The sequence below is a fragment of the Amblyomma maculatum genome, chromosome 8 (genome assembly GCF_055883805.1).
Source record: "Amblyomma maculatum isolate TAMU_Amacu chromosome 8, ASM5588380v1, whole genome shotgun sequence".
Taxonomy (NCBI): domain Eukaryota; kingdom Metazoa; phylum Arthropoda; class Arachnida; order Ixodida; family Ixodidae; genus Amblyomma; species Amblyomma maculatum.
In genome coordinates, this window is record NC_139351.1 from 110,099,960 (window position 1) to 110,121,738 (window position 21,779).

Consider the following 21,779-nt stretch of genomic DNA (forward strand, 5'->3'; position numbering starts at 1 on the left):
GCAGATTCTGGAGTGCTCTAATTTTTTTAGTGTAGTGTAGTTAAAATAAGACTGGACATGTATGTAAGTTAGGAGGGACCTCAAAAGTAATTGAGGGGGGGGGGGGGGTTACATGTGCATTAGCCCCCCCCCCCCTTTTTCTTTCTTTCTTTCTTTTTCTCATTTTTTTTTTTTTTTTATTATTTATTCCGGCTCTGGGCGGCGAGTCGCATCACACAGCTCCGCGGGCGACATGCGGCATGCGGCTCGCAGGCCGGGTGTTTGAGAATTCTGCTCTCCTTTTCTTTCCTATTCCTCTTCTAATATCCTGGTGTGATTCCTTCTCTTCCACGCCTACCTGAGCTAGCTATGGCAAAGTGAACGCAATATTCTCTCAATTTGAGACCCTCATGCAAAGTGTTCGTCTGCAGTTTGAATTTTGGAATCTAAAAAAACGTAATTAGGAGGCAAAGCTTTAATACAATACTGGAGTGTCTCAAGCTAGTTCTTAGAACACTTTGATGCTGATGCTGATGCTGATGCTGATGCGGCCATTCCCCTTTGTATCGGGGGATCACAAAGTTCTGGATCAGGCCAGGAGAAACGGGTAGAAAAAATTGAGGAGTGAGAGAAAACTCTATGCTAAATGTCCAGTCAAATAGTCTGAAGAAGTAAGAAAGAGAGAGAAAGAAGAAATTTGTAAAATTGTAAAATTTGTTGATGTCCATTGCGACTTGCTTACAAAGCTCTGCGCTACAAGTTCTAGCCACCCTAGCGCTACTGCAATAGTGTTCCAGAATTGAGAAGTGTGCCGTCTGCCGCCGGCGAGCTGGTCGTTTCAGCGATGACAGGAGAGAGGGCGCTGTGTGCAGGAGGAGCGCAGTGAGCGCGGAGCAGACAGCTGGGTGAACCGTCACCGCTAGTTCAATCGGACTCCGAAGGGGCAATAAATTGTGTCGCTCCCACGCTTGTCTAAATGTATTAAAACGGTTATGTTCATCAACAAAACAACTAGTTCCCTATAAAGCAAGCGGCCGTCGTCAGACAATGTAAGATACAGATTGCCGACGAACTGGCAAGCAACGGCAAGATATATTTCCTGAACGTATTGGGTGCTTTATTTCTCGAACACTAGCGGGAGGTTCAATGACGAATGTCTAACGTATTTCTATGATCATGTAAATTTTTAATATTGGATGCACCGGTTTATGCGGGCTAGACTGAAGCCTTCCATCGACGCTCGCACGTACTGAAAACGCAGTGAATGGTGTTTTAGGCTAGACTAGCGTACTTTTTGCGCCACGTGTAAATAGAGGTATGCGAAGATTGCTTGCAGACAGAAATTATGCCAGCGCTTACTGATGACTTTATTTAAATGTGGGCGAATACATATGAACTGGCAGTCCTACTCAAAACGAAATGAATGAATGAAAGCACATAGCAATGAACGAAACCACATAATGGACGACGTGAAAAAAAAAAAAAAAATCGCGACTTAGTTCAAGAATATGGTACAAACGTATAAAACTGTACAGAACTATATGAGAATAATAATGAACTGTACTAGGCCGTGAATAAATTAAGCTGCTAAATTTGAAAACACACAAGAGAAAGGCAGAATGACGTCCTCAAAGGCGATTACTTGCACCTCCTCAGCTTTAGGTGCTTTACCTGCTCTGCTTTAGAGGTCTGCTCTTGGTTTAGCGACTTGGCATAAAAACGCAATCGCATGAGGACGTCGAACTTCACTATGTTAAGTGTCATTTCTTTGTCATGAGTAGGGCAACCAAACTTGGAAACCTCTGCGCTTTGCAAAAACAAAGCAAATTCACGCATGCTATTTGCGTTAATCTTTCTTGAACTAAAAAAAAAAAAAAAAAAAAAAAACCGTGAAAGACTCTTCCAGCGTGTGCACGAGCTTTGCAAGCTCCGAGGACGGATAAAGAAGACCTCCGTGGTCGAAGTTTTAGATAAATTGATTTTCTTCTTTTTGTGCCGCGCACGATTTGCTTGAAGTGAGATAAGCGGAGCAAGTACTGCATTTGACTTCTTCGTGAACTTTCTAGCGACATATCCTGCAATATAAGCTATGAGACGGCTAGAACTGTGCCTAGTGACGTATCTGTGGTCATCTGAAAGAAGCGAATTCAAAGTAGCTTCGACGTCCTCGAGCCTTCCCTCGTCAAGCAAACGGCCAAGCTCATCAATAGGATTTGAAAGAAGCCGTGTAGGTTTCTCGCTTGTACGGCTAATTTCAAGGAAGGCATTTACAATTTCAGCATTACAATTTCCTGTTTTTGGGGGCTTCGCTAAGTTGTAAAATGCCAGGGCATTAACTGTCACTAAAAATTGAGCCGGCGTTGGATGATATCGTTGCAGCCATTAAATTGCCTCACGATGCCGAAGAGGTTTTCTAGTTTGTCTTGGCTTAGTCTCGATGTGATAATGTATGTAAAACCGCATTTTGCAGATAAGTAGTCAATAAGGTCGACTGTGGACAGCAAAGTTACCCGAAGGCCTTCCGCGGAGCTGTTGCTTAGCAAACCATGCTTTGAGTCAACCATGCTTTGAGTGTATTTCGAGAAGGGAAGGGTTCGAATAGGGAAGGCAGCAGAAAGAGCGCGCAATGAGCAAGAAGAAAGAACGAAAGGCAGGAAAAGAGCATTCAGTAAAATAGGGGGGGGGGGGGGGGCAAAGTCATACGAGACGGACGGAACTGTTACTGTGCTCTCTGCAAACATGTGTTTTCCTGCTTGAGCAATCATCGCTCTTCGCTCAACAACGCGCCATAGTACAACAGCCGGAGAAGCAACGCGATGCAACAAAATTCACGCAGGAAACGAGCCGCAGAAGCAGACTCCCCAAGCGTTTCCTCTTCGGCGCGCGTGCTTGTGATGCGCTCCTACGGCTGACAGCGCCACCTACGCTTTTCATCGCTCCGGCGACCACGTCGCTCCCATTGCCGCGCGCCGAAGACGGCACACTTCCAAATTCTAGAACACTATCTACTGCGCTACCTTTTCCACCATCGCTTTACCAAATCTGCGAAACGAATTACAACAAATCAGCCTCAGCAATTTGAGAACTTGCCAACTGGGAAGTAATGCGTCACTGAGTGATTTATACATAGCCTGGGAGTCTTTCACAACATTTTCATTATAGGCCACCCGTCCGCGACGCAGTGGTCATACAGTTGTAGTTGAGAAGCAGGTAGGTGTGTTACCAGAGCGCCCCTGTCCGTGGGTTACGGTCAACGGCTCAGCGTAGCATGGCTCAGCTGGTTTCGTTGTTCGTCTTCGTACATTTGCCGAGTGATGCACGTGCCCATCTTTATTAGTAGTCTCTCGCTTGGACGTTATGCACGTGCGGCGGGACTGTTGACACGTGTCAGCGAGGCGTGGTTCGTGATCGTTCATTCATTCGCATGGCATCTTCACAATCCCCGCGGCCGCGGCATTTCTCTTTCCAGCTTTCGGCCCAGCTTATTCTGCGAATGTGAGCGAATTCAGCGTGTGTAAAACATGTAGGCATCCAGCACCTCTGTTGCTGACGGGGAGGGTAATCGGCATGCTGCTTGCACAGAGCTAGTTGTAGTTTCCGCCATGGTGTATACACCTTGGTTTCCATATTTTCCGCGCCGGTAGCGGCGTGCACAGTTTACTTGGTAGTGCATGCGTATTGGGTCGGTGTGGAGGCTGTCTTGCCCGCGATGCTAGTTGCACATCATGGTCCTTGAGTTGCCCTCAACTTACGCTTTGCCCTCTCCTTTACAGGGGCCCGCTGAAATCTATGTCTGGACCTAAGCCATACGTTGTTTTCGTCCTGGGCCCTCCCGGTTCTGGGAAAGGGACGCAGTGTCAGAAGCTGGTTGAGGTATGCGACGTTTGCGAACTATCCTGGTGGCCTCCCGCTGTTTCTGAGAGTTTTGTTTCATTTGTGCCTTTTTGCACGTCATTGGCTCGTAACTTTATTATGTGACAGAGATATGCTGCGATTTACTCGTACCTGCTTGCGTGAATGCTTTAAGTAGTTGCTTTCCGTATTTTTATTTGTTTATATACTATCAGTTCTGTTCAGGACCAAGGTGGGCATGCGTTATTAGCAAATACACAAGCTTACAGGCCATAACAACGATCAGAATATACATACTGTGAAGTCATGATGACAGAAATGCATAAATAATATGTGACCAGTGCTAATGCAGTAAATCGTGCAACATAGTGGAATACTTCTCATATCTCTTTGCACATATACAACGTGATTGAGCAGCTTATTTCAATCTCGTGCTGTTTGAACAAATGGGGAGCACTTCAAGCAGTCCTTTGAAAACCTTACTGCTTCGGCATGCTTGTTAATGGGCTCTTTTATATGATATTATTTGTCAACAAGAACTAGATTCTTTAGGATAGAGCAGAGGTTTGTCTCCTCTTCTATCTTGTTCTGTTATGGAGTGTTCTGGGTGCATGTCTTTTCACTTGTTCCAGCTCTGAAACCAGATACTGAATGTGCAGATCCCACAGTTTATAGGCCTGCTCTAATATTGGGTGGGCCAGAATTCCACATGCAATAATCTTTTGGCAAAAAACAACTTAAGTGCTTGTGTTATGTATGCTAAAATCTTATTGGCATTGCCAATTACATCTAAAACACGCAATTACGAGCTCAACTTAGAAGAAAAATTAATCTTAATGCTTGCACTTGGCTATTCGGTTAAGTATGCTTCCTTGTAATGTGTAATCAACTACCATTGGCTGATGTTTATGCGGATACAGCTACACACACAGATTTCTTTGGGTTCATCCACATCTGCTATATATTACACCAGGTATACTATGACAAAAACTTGTCGAGTTTTTGTTACATTTTCAGTGAATCTATTGTCAGTGTAAATTTCTCTGTCATCTGCAAATAATTTGTATTCGATTAAGAGTTCTCTGAAAAGGTAATTTATGTAAATTAAGATTAAAGGACCCATCAGTGAGCCTTGTGGTATCCCTGACGTACCATGTATTATGTTCGGCTTATTACCTTGGATATTTACAAACTGCTGATGGTTAGTTATGACAAACTCCATCCACAAAACAATATAAGCATTCCTCAAGACAGGTTTTAATTTGCTTAGTAATTTTCTGAGGTAACTGAGTCAGAAGCTTTCTTGAGGTCTAGAAAAATTGGGTCACTGTCATTTTTTATCTGTTGTCACAAAAATCCTGCCACGTTTCTACCATTTGAGTTGGTGTAGACACCTTTTGCGCAGAGTCATGCTGGCTTGCACTAATAATACTGTTGGGTGATTAAAACTGTTGGATATGCCTAGAAACAATATTGTGTGCTCTGACCTGAAAGCTTGAAGGTTTCTGACGCTTGTGCAACGAATCAGTAATTACAGGCTTGTTCGCATTCATGCTGTTATGGTTGGTACTATTTTAGTCTCCAGTTATCAGGCAGCATTCTGGGTGAAAGTGGTTTGTTGAAGGTAAAAAAATTCAAAGACAACCAATGAGATTCATGCGGCCTATATGCATGTGCTAATTTTCTACAGCATGCTATGTGATTATGTTATCCTCAATGTAAAGTTCCAATTGCAGTTATATTTTTTGCTTTTCATTTGACGTTGACAGTGCATAAAAATAGATTTTGAGTAAAAGCCTATCATTTTGTTAGTTTCTTTCTTTAGTTCCTTGAAGATCCTTTTAATTGTTGATTTTCCTGTATAACATATGCAAGTATACAATTCAAGAAACTCCTTAATGATATCTTATTAAATACAATGCAGTTATGAGCTTCAGCAAAATAAAACAAAATCATTCAATTCTTGTGCTGACTGTATTAATAAGCCCCAAATTGGGATCATTGATGTAGACCTTTCACCTAGTGCCACATTATGGTGATTGACAGTATAGACCTAACTCCTTGCATTACTTTTCTTTTTGTTTTCATTTTTTTGCAATGCTTCACACTCTCAATCCAGCTTGAAAACGTGCTGAAATTTCATCTGTTTTTAGTTTTCTGGAAGAGTTAGGGATTCTAAATCAGCTGTAATTTTCTAAACTTCATTTTCACTCATAAGGAAGCTCAGCAACCTAGTGTTTGGTATGTGCCAAAAAACCCAACCCAACCAACCAACCAAACAAGGCAGTCATGGAGTAACTTCATCCTCTGGGACTCTGTCTTCTGTGCTCAGAAATTCGGTTACAAGCACCTGTCTGCGGGAGACCTCCTACGGCAGGAACAAGGAACCCCGGGATCCCAGTTTGGCGAGGTCATCGACCACCACATTCGCAATGGCACCATTGTACCCGTTGAGATCACCTGCCGACTGCTGGATCGGGTAGGCGGGATACACTGTTCCTGGCTTTCTTTGCAGAGTGTGTACATTTGCTGTGCATGCTTATGATAGACCTCTTTTCATGAACATTCAAAATTTTAACAATACTGTACACAAAAAATTGGCTTACATGAAAAGATTTTATTTTTTCACATGAAGGGTACATGTGACATTGATAAGTCATTGAGTGATCTAGTTGTGGGTGATACACTTCTCTTTTTCTCATTTTGCTCAGAAGGGCACACACAGGTGACTAGGATACTTTCTTTCACACGGGGCCATATACTTTCCCCCATATGCATTTCAAAGTTTTCTCGCCTGTGTACGTTTATTCCCCCAGCTGTGTACCGACTAGCACCACTGTGTGTCTCGCTGGGACACTGGAGGTATGCCCGTATACTAGTATAAAAAGAGAGAAACAGTGGAGACATCATTCTAGATATAGCTTCGGCTAAATGTATGAAGTGAAAGCTAAAGCATGGTTGCCCATAGTAAAGCTCTTTATCGAGTAGAAGGTTTTTCTTTGGTTATGACTAGGAAGAGACTCCGGTGATCCGTAAAGAAGTTCGTCTTGGTTTGAACTTGGCGTGTTCTCAGAGTCCATGTGTGTTGTGGATGGGCACTTAATATTAATGTTGGCGATTCTGGACACCTACACCTAACAAGGTCAAGGTCGTGTTCTCATATTTTCTTCTTGTATATTGTACAGTGGTTTATAAGAAAGGAAAGGCACAGTATCTGTCTTTGACCATCAAGGTTCGTGAAAACCCTGAGTTTTGGGGATAGGAAGGTTCCTTATATTTTTGAGTGGACGCCACAGAAGTGTGGACACCTACACTTAACCAGGTCAAGACCATGTTTTCGTTTTTTTCTTGTATATTGTAAATTGTTTACAAGAAAGGAAAGGCGCAGTTTCTGTCTTTGACCTTCAAAGTTGTTTAAGGTGGCCTCGCACAACCCAGGGGTGCCTCTCTATTTAAGGTAGCCTTTGGGGTAAGGAAGGTGCAGTATACATTTTGGTGAACAGGAAATCGTGGATGCCCACGCTTAATTAGGTAAAGGTCATTTGAAGGGCAAAATTAGTGTCACACGAATACCTGCTATACCTAGAGGAGTGAAGGTTTCACTTCCATTGTAAATTGATGTAAAAGAAAGGAAATGCATTATCTGTCAAGGTCACTTGAAGGTGAAAACCGTGCATACCTGACGGCTCGAACTACTTGGCATAGTGAAGCTCGGGCTTCAAAAGATCCCACCCAAAGTGTATGTAGTGCCTCAAAACCTCAATTGTACTGGTACCTTGGCATTGTGCTAAAATTATACTACAGTGAAAACTTCTTAATTTGACCTTCAATAATTCTGAGCTTTCTGTAATAATTCGAACTGTACTGCTTGATCTGCTCAAGCTACTTAGAAGTCTATGTAGAAAAATGCCCCATTAATTCAAATGTGAGCCTGTTTCACCTCCGATAACTTGAACTACGTGCCTGAGCAGTTTGGCACCTGGCACAGGGCCAGAGGAACATCTTTTCACTATCGCAGCCTTGTCTCGAGGCTACATCATCTCCAAAATGACAACGGGATATCTGGTTGCCATGGCTGGTGTGGTTGCCAGAGGGCAGGGGTGGCATCTACGACCTCTCTGTTCCGCATGGCTTCATAGACTTGCAACTAACTGCTTATAATTCAACCCTTGTTGATTTAGAAATACAGATAATCCTAACTGTCTGCATAATGCTAGCCAATGTCCATGTAAGGCTATGGTGTCGGATCGATGCTATGAGTCTTGCACAGGTTAATAAAGCAGGTTGTGTCGAGGTGTAATTGGCACACTAAGGGATTGTCAAAATAGCCGTACTGAAACCTTACCTGTATGTGCGGAGCTAACCGTGTAGCAATGGCAGACATGATAAAACATGGTAGTCTCATCTCTTAGATAAGGCCATTTGGCTGACTGCTTGTTTTGATTTTGCTTTTACGAGCTTCACACCAGCCTGAGGAGATGGGGGCTATTAAAGCTCCTAGATCAGCTTCGCTTTGAGGTGGCACTGCATGTTTTTCTTGCTTTCGTTTGTATGGTTCCTCGAATATGCCATAACTGTGCGCTTGTCAAAAGGCACTGGCATGTTGTGCAATTAACGCACCACTGCTAGCGTGTCACACAGTGAGAGATGCCGAGGCGGCCTTTGCCATTTTCAAGCAGTTCTGCTTTGATGTTGCCGGCAGTGCGCACTCAGTGAAGCCTCAAATGAGAATGCAGAAAATGGTCACTGCCGCGCTGTTTGCTTCTAAAAATGCAGGGACGCTATTGTCCATTCTGTCGCCAAATAAATTGTCCACGATGCGAGCGCTCTTGTCAGTTTTTTGGCCGAGTCATTTGCAGAATTGATTGTCCGTTGCATATGCGTAAGCAGGCTGCAGAGGTTAATTGGATTGGGCCGATATGAGTTGTGCTTCACTGTTTTGATCCCAGCACTGTTCAACTGCTTCCTATTGTTTAGGCCATGCAGTCGAGTGGAAAGAGCCACTTCCTGATTGATGGCTTCCCACGCAACAAGGACAACCTGGATGGCTGGAATCGCGAGATGTCTGACAGAGTCAACCTGCTGTTTGTGCTTTTCCTCGAGTGCCCCGAGGAGGTGAGGCCGTCCCTTTCATAACTGCTATGGCTGTGTGTCCGTCTCAGTGGTGATGAACTACGTGGTGTGAAGTGCGTGCTCATAGGTTCCCACCCGACAACTGTGACACCTCCATAAAGGGCATCTGTTGTAAAATTGTCCATGCACGCAGATGTTGACATCTCTCAGGTTCCCCCAAAGCGAAAGGGGGATCATTTTGGAATGTGTCTTTCTTTAAGATGAGTTCTCATTTAAACACGTGCTGTTAGTTTCCATGTGTCCTTTTCCACGCTTGCGTGTGCTTTCAGTGGCTGCGTTTGTTTTCTTGGTTTGTGATTATTTCTGTGTGTCTGGTTTTCTCTCTGCTTGCATAAAATGCATGCCTGTGCTAATGCTATAGCTTTCTCGTTGCTTGCATCTACGAAACCTACTTGACCTGGGACACGTAACGCAATTAATTTGGAGAGGCACACATCAGCACATTTGAACTACCGTAGACTCACAGTAATTGAAATGGATAATTAATAGTTTTGGTTAATTCAGGCAGATTTCAAAATTTTTATTCTTAAAGACACTTAATTTTTACCGTAGTTTGCCATGAATTCACTTAAATCAAACTCTTTCATTTTGCTGCAGCGCTCCCAATACACAAAAGAGTGGCAGCTGAGGTTGCATATACCAGGTGTTTGGCACCATGTTAGCGGAAACTTTGGCCGGTTTAGCGTTTCCAGTCGGTTAACTTGGATGCGAAGAGGGGGGTTGATGTATTGTAGACAATTTAATTTCCTGACCTTCGTGTCATGGGCTACAATGCTCTGATCGACGCGTCGGTTGTCATTGTTATTTTCCTCCGTTCGGGTGTGTACGTGTGTCTCCATCGCTTCTGTTCATGTGGGTCTTCCTGTGTGCAAAAATTTGCACTTACCACGAATTGCTTGCTGTTTTTGTGCTGAAGCCATTCTTGCATGGATGCCATAGCTCATAAGGAGGCTCCATATCTGCCACATTGAACCTCAGGTGGAGACCATGAGAGGCCTTTGATATTCCTGTTTGTTGACACACTGCGCTTGGGTGGATGCCAATGAGTAATTGCTCCCTTATTGCAGTACAGCATAACGGAATTGCGAAAAACTGTTAGTTCCGTGCCGAGGCAGATGATTGCTGCTTTTTTTTATATTCGCATTTATTTGCTGTGGTGTAATGCTTTTTTTTTTTTCATTTTTTTTTTTCCAAGTTATATTTATAGCTATTAAGGGACTCAACCTTCAGAATATGTGAGATTTTTTTTTCTAGGGCCATGAGTTCCTGATAAATGTGGTTTTATTCTTTTGAGAACCTGAGCTGGGTGCTGGTCGAGTAAAAATGCTTTCCACTCTTATTTTATTTCCGCTGTACTTATTTGTAGCACTTGAGTACAGGAAAGGCCCTCGGGTGCTATTCCATGCTTGCAAATAGTCTTTTAGAGTATAATACAAGAAACCGAACTTTATCTTAAATTGTGTTTAGATCCACTTTTGGTAACTCAGACAAAAATTTCTGGCCCTTGAAATTTTAATTCTTGGAGCTGTCTTCTTTTTAATTACTATACAGTGTAAAAAATTGTGATTTGAAGACCTCCTAGGTGTGATTCTAGGGAGTAATGACAAACTTATGGTGTAGTACTCCTTGCATCACACTTTAACATTGCCAACATTTCTTGCCAGCCCAGGAGGCCTCAAGCCTCAGATTGCTTGTAAATCAATGTCTAATTGCACCAATGTGCTCTGGATTCCACACTGCTTCTAAACCGGCACTCCTGTGCTACAAACTGGAAATATCTGTGCTTCGAAAATTGCTCCAAACTCTGATTTGTCAGTAGCATCACTGTAAGTAATACTATGCCGTCTCCGCATTGGACACACACACCTGACACAATATTTTGTTAAAAAAAAAGAAGAGAAACCCCGATGCGAAAACTGCGGAGAGGAACTGTTAACCACATTTTATACACATGCACAGGTCTTGAAACGATAAGGGAAAAATTTTTTGCCAAATTTTACAAAGAATACATTCCTTTTCACCCTACACTGATTTTAGAAGATGATGGATTTTTTGATTTATCTTGTGTTTTCAGTTTTCTAAAAGAAGCAAATCTCTTATACAAACTGTAGAATAAATCAAGTGTGCATCAGTAAACAAATTAAACCTCAAGCTTTCCGCATCATTGCATTAGCAGCTTATGCGCCATAAAAACCAACACAACCCATTTCGTAATAGGAGACTTTCTAAACAAACTCTAGTTTGAACACTCGTTTTCCCCCTTTTTTTGCACACAAAAAATAACCTTGCTCTTGGCGCATGATAGCCTTAGTTGCTTACGCACCAAAAAACCCAACACAACACAACACACAGTAATTGGGAGTGGTGGCTCACACTTGAAATGGTGAACTGGCAACATTGTGCTCGATTTCACCATGTCGGCTGAATGAGCTTCATTTTCTACTGTCGTATAGTATTGCACAGAGCATTGCTGTTGACCAGAAATTGCTGATGGTTGCGGATAATTGCAGATAGAGCTATGCTACACACAAAGTTGTCTGAAGGCAGCACGAAACCAGCTCATGTAATTCTACTTGAAAATGGCATTGGCATAGCTAGTTTCATTTTTTTTGTTTCAGCATTTCATTTTTCTTGTATTCACTGTAGGTGCCTTTTTTTTTTTCTCTTTTGATTCTGCTTCAAAAGCTTGGCAAATGTCCAACAGTACAACCATGTGTGGTGTCTCACTCGTATCACTCAATCTGCAGCTCATCTGTTTCCTTCAGAGAAATAACGCAAAAAGACAAGTGACCAAGAATAAGTAGACACACACAGTGCTAACTTGGTTGGAAGTTAGTGCTATGTGTGTCTACTCGTTCTTGGTCTCTTGTTTTTTGGCGCTACTGCTCCCGAAGTATGAACCAACAAGCCCAGATTTCAATGTTATCTGTTTTCCATTCCATGAGAAGGCACCCCATATGCCTTTCTGATGAAACAGGGAACACGTATTAGCACCAACAGCTTGCCAGCTGTGCACTGCGATAATGCGCGTTGCAACGCCGTCAGTTGTAAATGCTGCTCCGGCATTTTTAAGCCTGGTATACAGAAGTAGTTACTCATTAGCATCTACCCCTCTTACTCCCATTTTTGCAAATTTGCTTTGTCTTGGGGAGTCCGCTAAATATTAGACCAATTTTTAAGCCCGGATTTAGCAGCGAGCACACTGTGCTTATATGCGACATTAAGTCTGTGGGAGGCAGCATGTGGCACTTGACGCACAAGCGGTGTTGAAATTTGACCACATCAGGTCTCTAACCAGCGCAGGTATGCGGCAGTAAAGCTTCCTTTCAAGCATTTATGCTCCTGCAAGGCTCCTTTCCTGCAATTCTCTTCAATGATGAACAGGAGCCATCTTGTGGAATTGCACTTTCTTGCACAGAAGCAGTGCTGTGCTGATTCCCCATGACTGCTGTTACGCAGAGTCACCTTGATTTGCTGTCACTAAGAAATTTTGTCTCAGCCAAAGGACACTTGAAACAGTTCACCTTAAGCAGATTTCTTTTTTTTTTTTTTTATTTTTTTTTTTTTTACATCAAGCCCCTTTGGAATGCAACCAATAGTCTCAAGGTGTTCACCTTATCTGACAATTCATGTTTACAAAGTTCATCTTAAATAGATTTATGCAGCTCTCAATAAATGGATCCAGTGTATAAACATGCAAACATTAGACAGCTTCAGAAATATGATGTCCCTGCACCGAAACCAGTCATGCCTCTCAGATTCACTTCACCTTGCGCTGCATCAAAGGGGCCCTGTGGCAGTAAATGAAGCACATGGTTTTGATCGGTAATGTCCAGTTTGGGCACTGGATCAGTAAAATTACTATACTAACAAGAATAAAAAAAAAAGGTTTCATCTCACGTTTTCTTGAATTTTGTACATTTTCGTTTACTGCTGTCTGTTATGCACAGGGAATCTTTCCATCCAAGGAATCCATCCTTTCATTATTGGCTGTCAATGTTGTAGCATTACTGACCCTTCGAGCTGTGGGACACACATTTCCCAAACTTTTTTGGCAGAAATAGCAATTCAGTAACGTGAAGCATGCAATAAGTAAGAAAGATTGAATTGTACATTCCTTATTTATTGAATGACCGCAAGTGGCACGGTTGCATAATGAAAAGGTTGAAATTGGTTTTTCATAACTGTCATCTACTCATAGTCGACTGCTGCTGCATTGAACAACCGTTGAAGCTGCTTGTTTAAGCGAGTATATATATCCAAAAGGCCAACGGGGAAGGTTCATGCAATGAAGGTTGGCTCGTGAGATTTGTGGTCCTATAGAACTTGCTATGCTGATCTTTCTTGCAGGTCTGTGTTGAGCGGTGCCTCAACAGAGGTCAGGCAGGCAGCGGGCGTACAGACGACAACATTGAAAGCCTCCACAAGAGGTTTGTATTAGTGGAACTCCTTAGAATAACAGCTTGTGGGGTGAGTTGGGGCATAATACCCAGAACTGCGGTGCAGCGTAGACAAACGCCTAGAGAGAAACACAACACAAGTGCCTGTGTTGCTTCTCTCTACGTGTTTGTCTATGTTGCGCTGCAATTCTGGGAACACCTTCCTTTCAGTGTCATCTTCTATGTTCTTCTAACTAGAAGACAAGCATGCAGAGGAATACATGCATGTCAGCAGTGAAAGCCGCTACTGACACACACTCACGTCACTATAAACTAAGCCAGAGAGTAAAAAATCTGCCTAATAGCAAGTGAAGCATTTAGAATATTGACTTCTGGCCTAAATGTTTTCCTGATTAAATATTGTCGGTTTGCATTCTTTATAATTTTGGCTTATGTAGGCATCGGTGGTGTGGGGAGATTAGTAGCGTTGGCATGCTCCAAGTTTGTCTCACTCTGCAGCTGGCTCAGCTCTGCTTTAGCAGGTCTGCATTGTGTGCAGAATGTTGGAGAGTTTGGATGCTTGCTTTGTGTAACGTACAGCTGTGGATAAAGTTTTCTCGTACAGTGCAATTTCTAGCTGTGCACGGGGCTTCAGTGGTGTACCATACTTGATGCTCCGATGCTTCAGGCTGCTCAAGGAAAGCTTCCGTGTCTACATCGTCTTCCTTCGTCCTCGTCCCTTGGCTGGTTTTATTCTCTAACTGACCCAGATTTCAACCCTCCTTCAAGGAAAGGCTCCCTGTGTCTGCTTATTGCGTTGCTTTTGTGACATGCATTGCACCTCCAAATATGCAAGACCTGCAGTATTCTGCTAATACTCTGAGTGTTGAGGTCTGAAATTAGCAGCCACAGGTGTGCTTAAAGGGGTGGTGATAGGGTCGTTCGATGTTTTGCTGTTTTATACTTCTATGAATAATATACAGGTCTGTGATTCTACTCGCAAAGTGTTAGTGCCTAGCGCGCGGCGCATATTACAAAAAATAGAAATCAGAATCTAGAAGCTCCTCCCATCGAGAGCGACCGCCATTTTGAAATGCTTATGTGATGCCACAGGATACGCAGCGGAGCGTCGTCTGCAATGAAGGCTGCAAAGCTGTCGGCGCCGCTTGTATTTGTGCCCAGCTGTCGGCGCCGCTTGTGTGTGTAGTATCCACGGCGAAATTCTTGCAGTGCAGTCGTGGTTTGTGGGTAGATAAAGGTGCAACCGGTGCGAAAAGAAGTGGATAGTTGCTATGTAAACAAACACGCCGGGTCGCAGTCACAATTTGTAGATCGGCTCATTCCTGTGGGAGTTTAGGGTTAACACACTAAATACTACATGATGTATGCTTACGTTGAAGCACTCGTGAGTCATTTGGTGGAGAAACAGTGACGGGAGTCGGTTAAACTCGTGCGCGCGACTACAAGGGAGGCGGGACGGATGCGTTGCACCGTATGGGAGGCTCTTTTTGTTCGGTGCGGGCATGCAGTGAAGAGCAATCGAATCGCATTGGGTTTTGCGATGACGGGACTGAAGTGGCGTTGGCACATGCTTTCGTGCGCTGGCCGTGGTCAGAATTAGTTTTGCAAAAATGCTTTACCAACCGAAAATAATCAGTCTGACTAACATGAGCATGTAACAGCAAATCAAGAGATACCGCTTCGTATACTCTCGCGTCAATGTATATGCTTGTTTGAGATCTATACTTGGTTTTTGGACTGAAAGAGTGACTGGCAATAGCTCTGCAATCAGTAACACAACGCTAACCTCTCCCCTCTTTCGCAGCGCATGTACACGGCGGAAGAAAATGTTGGACAAGTGCCTTTTTATATGCGGGAGCGCTTGTTGCTGAAACAAGCTAACTCTTGTAACATAAGACTAATATGCTTCTGATTGCATGCTTAAATGTACAGCATTGAGTCCGTCGATTTCGGCTTCCTCGGCAATCTCTAGATGAAGCCCAAAACAAGTCCGAGGATCACTAAGGTAGCACATTATAGTGAAGGCTTCTCAAGAAAAGAGAATATGTGAATAAAATATTTTTGCTGAAGAAAAAAAAACACTCTTTGACCACCATCCACGGCATGCATGCAAGAGTGCAGTCGACACCGCGAATAGCAGACAACATCGAGATGATATCTCGTGGCGTCAGCAGTCAGTGGTTGCCAAACCAGAAAGTTAAGATATTAATAATAAAAAAAAATTATTTTAGAACTATCTACTGCACAGAATGAGCTCAAATTTCGAGGATTGATAATTTAACGCGTGGGGATTGAAATGCAATAATCAGTTAATGCTCGGTTGTTGGCTGTCATGACCCCTTTAATCTGTCTAGGAGATGCTTTTTGAAATGAAGGAAACCTCTGGCTGATCTTGGTATGTCCTCAGTTTAGGAGTGGTCTGTATGAATAATTGTTAAACATAAAGGTACATATTGCTGAATAACATGTTGCAGGGAATGTAAAAACGAGGCAATGGTCGTTAGCATGAGATGCGACCAAAAGGCGTTGGTCGCGGAGCAAGCGAGTATGGTCGTCTCCCAGTCCTCTCAGGAGGGATTCGAGTAAGGTGTAAAGGCAGGGCTGGAGGGGCGCGCCCGCACCATGTGGTAGAGGTCCGAGGACCTTTTTTCACAGTGCGGGCACTCTCCGGAGAAGGCAGGGTCAAAATGCTTTAGCAAGGTCTTACCCGCTCTTTCAATGATTTGTCGTTGGCTCTTTTCATCCGAGCTGGACAGTGTTCCACCTCCCAGCCCTCCCATGCTCGCTGTTTGGTAATGTCCACGGTTTGGTTTTTCTTGTAGGCCCATGCCATGTGGTAGGGGCCCGCTTTCTCCCATAGTATGTACATTTTGGTTTGAATGATTGAATCATGGTCTGTTGTGTGCTTGTAGCTTGCGACGGTGGCATTTGCAGTTGGTTAACGTGATGAGAGAATGATAGCGAAACACCTTCTACAGAGTTACAGCAGCTGGCAGAACCGCTTTTATGAATTTTCAGATGAAGAATCACAGATGCAAGGATGCTTGCACTCCTTTGGGAAGTTGCACCCACACCTGGGTGACTGGGTGCAGTAGCTGTGTGGCGTGCATTGTTATTGCATCTCATTTTCTGTCGCTGTCTTACTAAGGAAATTAGATCCTTTGTTGAAAACGTTTTAACTGGCAGTGGTACGGTGCTAGTAGCCTGATACTCGGGCGCAGTGATACTTGTGTGATGTGCGGTCACAATTTTGTGGCATGCGACAGCCTAGCTTTTACCTAGAATTATATCTCTGCATCAATGTTCCTTTAGTGTATGCAAATTCTGCCATGGTCTGTCACAAGCCTGCCTTGTTGGCAATGAAATTATATTCGTGTTTCGTACAGGGGCACAATCAGTCACTAAGAGAGGCAATGTGCTGTTCTGCCATGAGAGTACTTCGCTAGTATTGGTCCATCTACTTTAACGTATGCAATGCCTGTGTATGGGATGGTGGAGGCCTCTCTTTTAAAGCTGAAGATTGTGCCCTCAGATTGGCATCGTCTACAAAGCTGTCCATAGAACTTTCATGACCCTCTAGGGAAGCGTTCAACTCTTATTATTGCTTAGGTGAATAAAAAAAAGGCATTAGCTCAGCTGGTCGAGGGCATTGTGCAATGGGACAATGTCGTTACCCATGAAAAGAAAGAAATGTTAGCTTCCTTGCCTGCTTCATGCAAGGTTGTGGTGTAGCATCCAAGTTGATATACCATATGCAGGTTCAAGACATACACAAACGACACGCTACCCATAGTGGAGTATTACGACAAGTTGAACCTGGTTAAGAGGGCCGACACCAGCTGCAATGACCCCAATGTGGTAGGTGCCTCAGTTCTTTCTCGCATGCCCTGAGACCATTGCTGGAGTGACATAAATGATCAAGAACATCATCATCTAATGATGTCCTTGCACTAGAGCTGAGGTAGTTTGTTGCTGTACAGTTGGTGTGCTTTTTCGAACCTGCTGTTTTATGTATGTTTAGCAGACACTGGTGAGCAAGGCCGCATTGGAACATTGTTAATGTGTGCTTTTACAAATGCACAAGAAAAGCTGGAGCATTGGAATAAAATGAAGGATGTGGTTCTGTTGTATGGTGTTGCCTGATGGTTGCTGTTAACAGTTCATTGCAGCTGTACAGCTAAAATTGAAGCTTTTCCTGTGTGTATATATATATATATATATATATATATATATATATATATATAATATTATATATTTTCTATTCCTTTAATGTCAACCCCTATGACACAGTGACTGTACTATGTCTGCTGAACATGTGTGGAATGGCTGTTAAAAGAGAACTGCACCAGTTTCAGAATTCAATGAGATTCTACAGATTTAATGTTTGAAGCTTGTAGTTAAAGGATGCGAAATATTTTGGCGCCAGCATTTGAAACAGTGGCACAATCTGCAATTAAAATCGTGCTGTGTTTGGGTTTGTCTTCACCGAACTCTGCCGGATGGAGGTGGGTGGGAGGGGGGGCATAATGATGTCATGTATGGTATAGGTACATTTTTTGCATAGAAACGCTTGCTTTAAGGAATTAAATGCGACGCTACTGAAAGCAAAGCCATTGAAGCATTGTTTGGCGGCATCTAATAACGCAGTGCAGGTGAGGTCAGTGGCAATTAGAAGCATTGCCTTCTGTGGTGTCATTGCGGAGCTTCTCCACACTTCTTCGTTGCCGCAAAGAGAAGCTTGAGTTTTAATCGCCAGTTATGTTGTCAGTTTGTATGCAAGCGCAAAAAAGAATTTTGCATGCTTCACCTACAGTCTGCATGGATTTGCATCCTTGAATATCGCAGGACTTTCTACAGTTTGTGCAGTTGCCCTTTAAAGCTGTGTTTTGTGTATCTTGTTGCATGAAGAAGCAGTGAGTTTGGATAAGTGGGGAGTTCTTTATAAATTGAGCAACCTTTCAATGTACTGGGAGCTCATTGCAAGAACTTTGAGGTCATTCGATATAATTTCTAAGTACACATTGTTTGTGCATTGAGCTGCCATGGATGATGTGTACACCCGGCAGCAAATTGACTTCATTAATGTTCTTTAGTTGGAACACACACTCACTGCAATGCTTGAAATGGTTTGCAGTGAATTCACTTTGGTCCTGTTTTTTTTTTCACTTGTTTTAATAGTTACCTGCGTGGTAAAGGGAACAACACTGTCTTTACAAACTTGCTGTATTGCTGCATTGCTTGCTTTTCTGTATTTTGTTTTTCGTGATTTCAGCAATCCACATAAAATAAGAAACCGAATTGTTTTGCTTTACAGGTCTTTGAAGGTGTTGCGAAGCATTTTGAATGTGCCAAGTGAACTTGGAGAGCCAGCTTCTCTCAGTTGGCACTGCTAGCTGTTTTGCATAGTCGAGATTACAGCCGTCTGATTGGGGCATTGAGTTTTAGCTTCTGCGGACAACAGAGTTCTGTGGATGCCTTTTTGCTACCCAGACGTTGTGAGCGTTAAGGACCTTTCGTGCAGCATGGCATTTGTTTTGTGCTCTCCTAACTTTTTCTCCCTCCCTCGTGCTTTGCACTTCTCCATTTGAGATTTTTCTATATGTGGACCAATCTCATTTCGTCGCGTGCTCGTGAAGGGGAACGTGGAAAGTGATGCATTTTTGATAACGTAGATGAGCATTTTTCATGCTGGTTTGTTTGAAGACAGTACGGGCTGCATGTCCAGAATAGAGCCCAAAGGAAAATATTTCCTTTATATCTCCTTTCCTTTTCCTTGTACCATCGCTTCTTCCTCATTAAAAAAGTCACAGCTGTGTATGGCACGCAGCTAGAGATAGAATGCATTGTCAGTTTTTATAGCAAAAGCAATGCAATATGCAGTCAAGATGCCAGGTCAAGAGGTCGGACTTTTACATTTGACTAGCAGACACTTCTGGTGATCCTTGTCAAGTAAAGTAACAGCTTGCTGGCTACAGGTTGTTTGGAAATCTGGGATTAGGGATCATGGCATTAAATGTGAGCAGAGATGACAGAAGGAAGACATCCTGGTGAATAGCTGCCTTCGAATTTCTTGTAATTGAAGGTCGGCGTCGCTTGACTGACGCATCCTTCATTTCTCTTTGCAAATCATTCTTACATGTACGTCAGCATTACAAATTATTGTACTATACATTAGATATATGTAATTATACTCTTATTGCAGTAAGGAAAGATCATTTTCTTACATTGCCCGTGCGTTCAGATTGTGTTATGACATCAGCGTACATTGGTATAGCACATGCATGGTTCAGAAAAGATGCTGTTGGAAACCGGTGAATGTTATGCGTTTTATTCGGTGCATACTTAGCCCTTCTCTGCTCATTATGCTTGCATAATGAATCATTAAGACATGCACACTCTAATGAAGCAATGAGATTTTTTTTCCCACATTATCCTAGGCTGCCTGGAAATGCAAATGTAGGAATTGACATTAATGCTTAGACATTGAAATGAAATGGAGGCATTGTTTGTCACTGGGTGTGCTTTTAGCCTATGTATTTCCTGCTTGTTCTTGTCATCATTAATCAGTATAATGTATTTACTTGTCCAATAAATAAAACGAACTACCTTGTAGAACTGTGTGTTGCTTACAGTGTACTGCTCTTGACTGCAGGTTAATACAATCCAACCTTCCCTGCAAATAAGCGAGCATATTTGGCCTTGTTCATATTTTTCAGAGTTCTGTGCAGCTGGTATTATAACACGAGGATTGCTTTTGCAGACATGAAATGGAAAGAAAAAAAAAAACGCTAATGTAATGCAGTGAACAAAGGAAGTACACTGCATGTTGGGTGAAAATTTACGAACAGTTATCTCGGGAAATTTGCTTCCCTCTGCCTTGTTTCGATGGGAAGCTTCCAGGTGCCCCTTTTTTGAGAAAGCTATGGAAGATGTTTTCAGGTAAGACTGATACGAAGATAAGTGCAGAGCCCCATTGCAGATGCTGCGCTCTTCAGAGGCCTCATTATACAAACAAAACTTCTTTCGAGTCGCTTAATCTTAGCCTTCCATTATGCCTCCAGAGTGTCTGCTACCATTCTCTACAGCGTTTTAATGAGCATTTGTAGGGACAAAATGTAAAATGGGCGCTTGTAGTACGAAAGTATTGCTCCCTTGAAGAGTCGCGCAATGCAACTCCTGCTTTGATATGCCGCTCTTTTGAGGTCTACTGTACAGCACACACCACCTGTTTTAGGTCTGCCACTGCACGTGCATGCATACCATGGGAATGCCAGCAGGACACTCTCGTGTCGCCTGTATTCTGGCTTTTTTTCTGTATTGCATTGCCTGCTGGATACGCTGCGCACTTATAAAAAGTTAATTGTCTCGACCTTTACCAGTCTTCGGCTCTTCCTCTTATCTTTGTTTTGCTTCCCAGGAGAGGTAGGGGTCTTGACCTGTGTGATTTATTGGCCAGTATGCATGCAAACACTTCCCTGTTGTAGTAAGGCTTTCCCTGTTGCATAACCTCGGTTTAAAGGTGAGGAGCACCTTTCCAATTTTTGGTGAAGAAATAGATTTCATGCATTTCAGTGACTGTGGGTACTTACTTTTCCCTGCAGAATTAGATTTTTTTTTTTTTTTTTTCACTCAAGTTTGCGATTAGACTGCACATTAATCAACTTTAAAAGATGCTCAGCTCCAGTAGAATTAAACGCTACCCTTCCATTCTGTGAATATTTCTTATTGTTTAAGGGAAAGAAAGGCACAGTATCTCTCTTCTGGGTAGATAGCTATACTTACAATTATTGAGGTACAGTTGGCCATTGTATTAAAGCATTGTGTGAGCTTATGGCCGCTTGGCGTTGCTACATTGGAAGGCAAAAGGAGAGAAAGCATGAAAGGGTAAAGGCACACCCACAATTCTTTCTGTAGCGGTGGGCGTTGTCTGCTAGGCCGTTTGATTAGTGCGATTCCACCTCTGCCCACAAAGGGTTGTTATATATTGAGGCCCAAAAAGCTGAGAGTTTTAGTGAATGGCTTATAGAGCTTGTTTGGCTGAAATGCTTGTAGGAAATGTTGTAGGATTTGTCTACACCACATGTCTGCAATAATTAGGGGCTGCATAAAAAAAATCGTATGGTTATCTGTGGTTCTAGTGATTGGTTGTGATAGGAGATATTGAGTTAATAACACTAATTAAAGAAATGAAAATGGAGAAATGCAATTCAAAGGTGTCGAAATACTTGGAATGAAAAACCAATGCTTGATGATGCCAATTAAATTCAGTGTGTGTAATTGAATTTATTAAAAAAAGTGAGAAATTGCAAAAGGGACTTCAAGGATGTCAAATTGCTCAAACGAAAAGTCGGTGCTTGCCGATGCTGACTACAAAAATGTGTGTGTAATTTAATCAGTTGAAGAATTAAAAATGAA

At 42.7% G+C, this 21,779-nt stretch overlaps 1 protein-coding gene across 3 annotated transcripts; it reads left to right on the top strand.

Annotated features, from left to right (window-relative positions):
• The first annotated feature begins 2,939 nt into the window (after nt 1–2,939).
• Cmpk (cytidine/uridine monophosphate kinase Dak1) lies at nt 2,940–19,979 on the top strand. 3 transcript variants are annotated; one of them, XM_084577202.1, is made up of 7 exons: nt 2,940–3,189; nt 3,753–3,852; nt 6,164–6,310; nt 8,809–8,946; nt 13,315–13,394; nt 17,123–17,222; nt 18,679–19,979. In XM_084577202.1, exons 2-7 carry the CDS (start codon nt 3,769–3,771, stop codon nt 18,718–18,720), a joined length of 591 nt encoding a protein of 196 aa, XP_084433328.1. In that variant the 5' UTR covers nt 2,940–3,189; nt 3,753–3,768; the 3' UTR covers nt 18,721–19,979. The 3 variants fall into 3 exon arrangements, with proteins under 3 accessions (XP_084433328.1, XP_084433326.1, XP_084433327.1); XM_084577200.1 differs by lacking the exon at nt 2,940–3,189 and adding an exon at nt 3,205–3,379; XM_084577201.1 differs by lacking the exon at nt 2,940–3,189 and adding an exon at nt 3,365–3,474.
• Nucleotides 19,980–21,779: the final 1,800 nt, after the last annotated feature.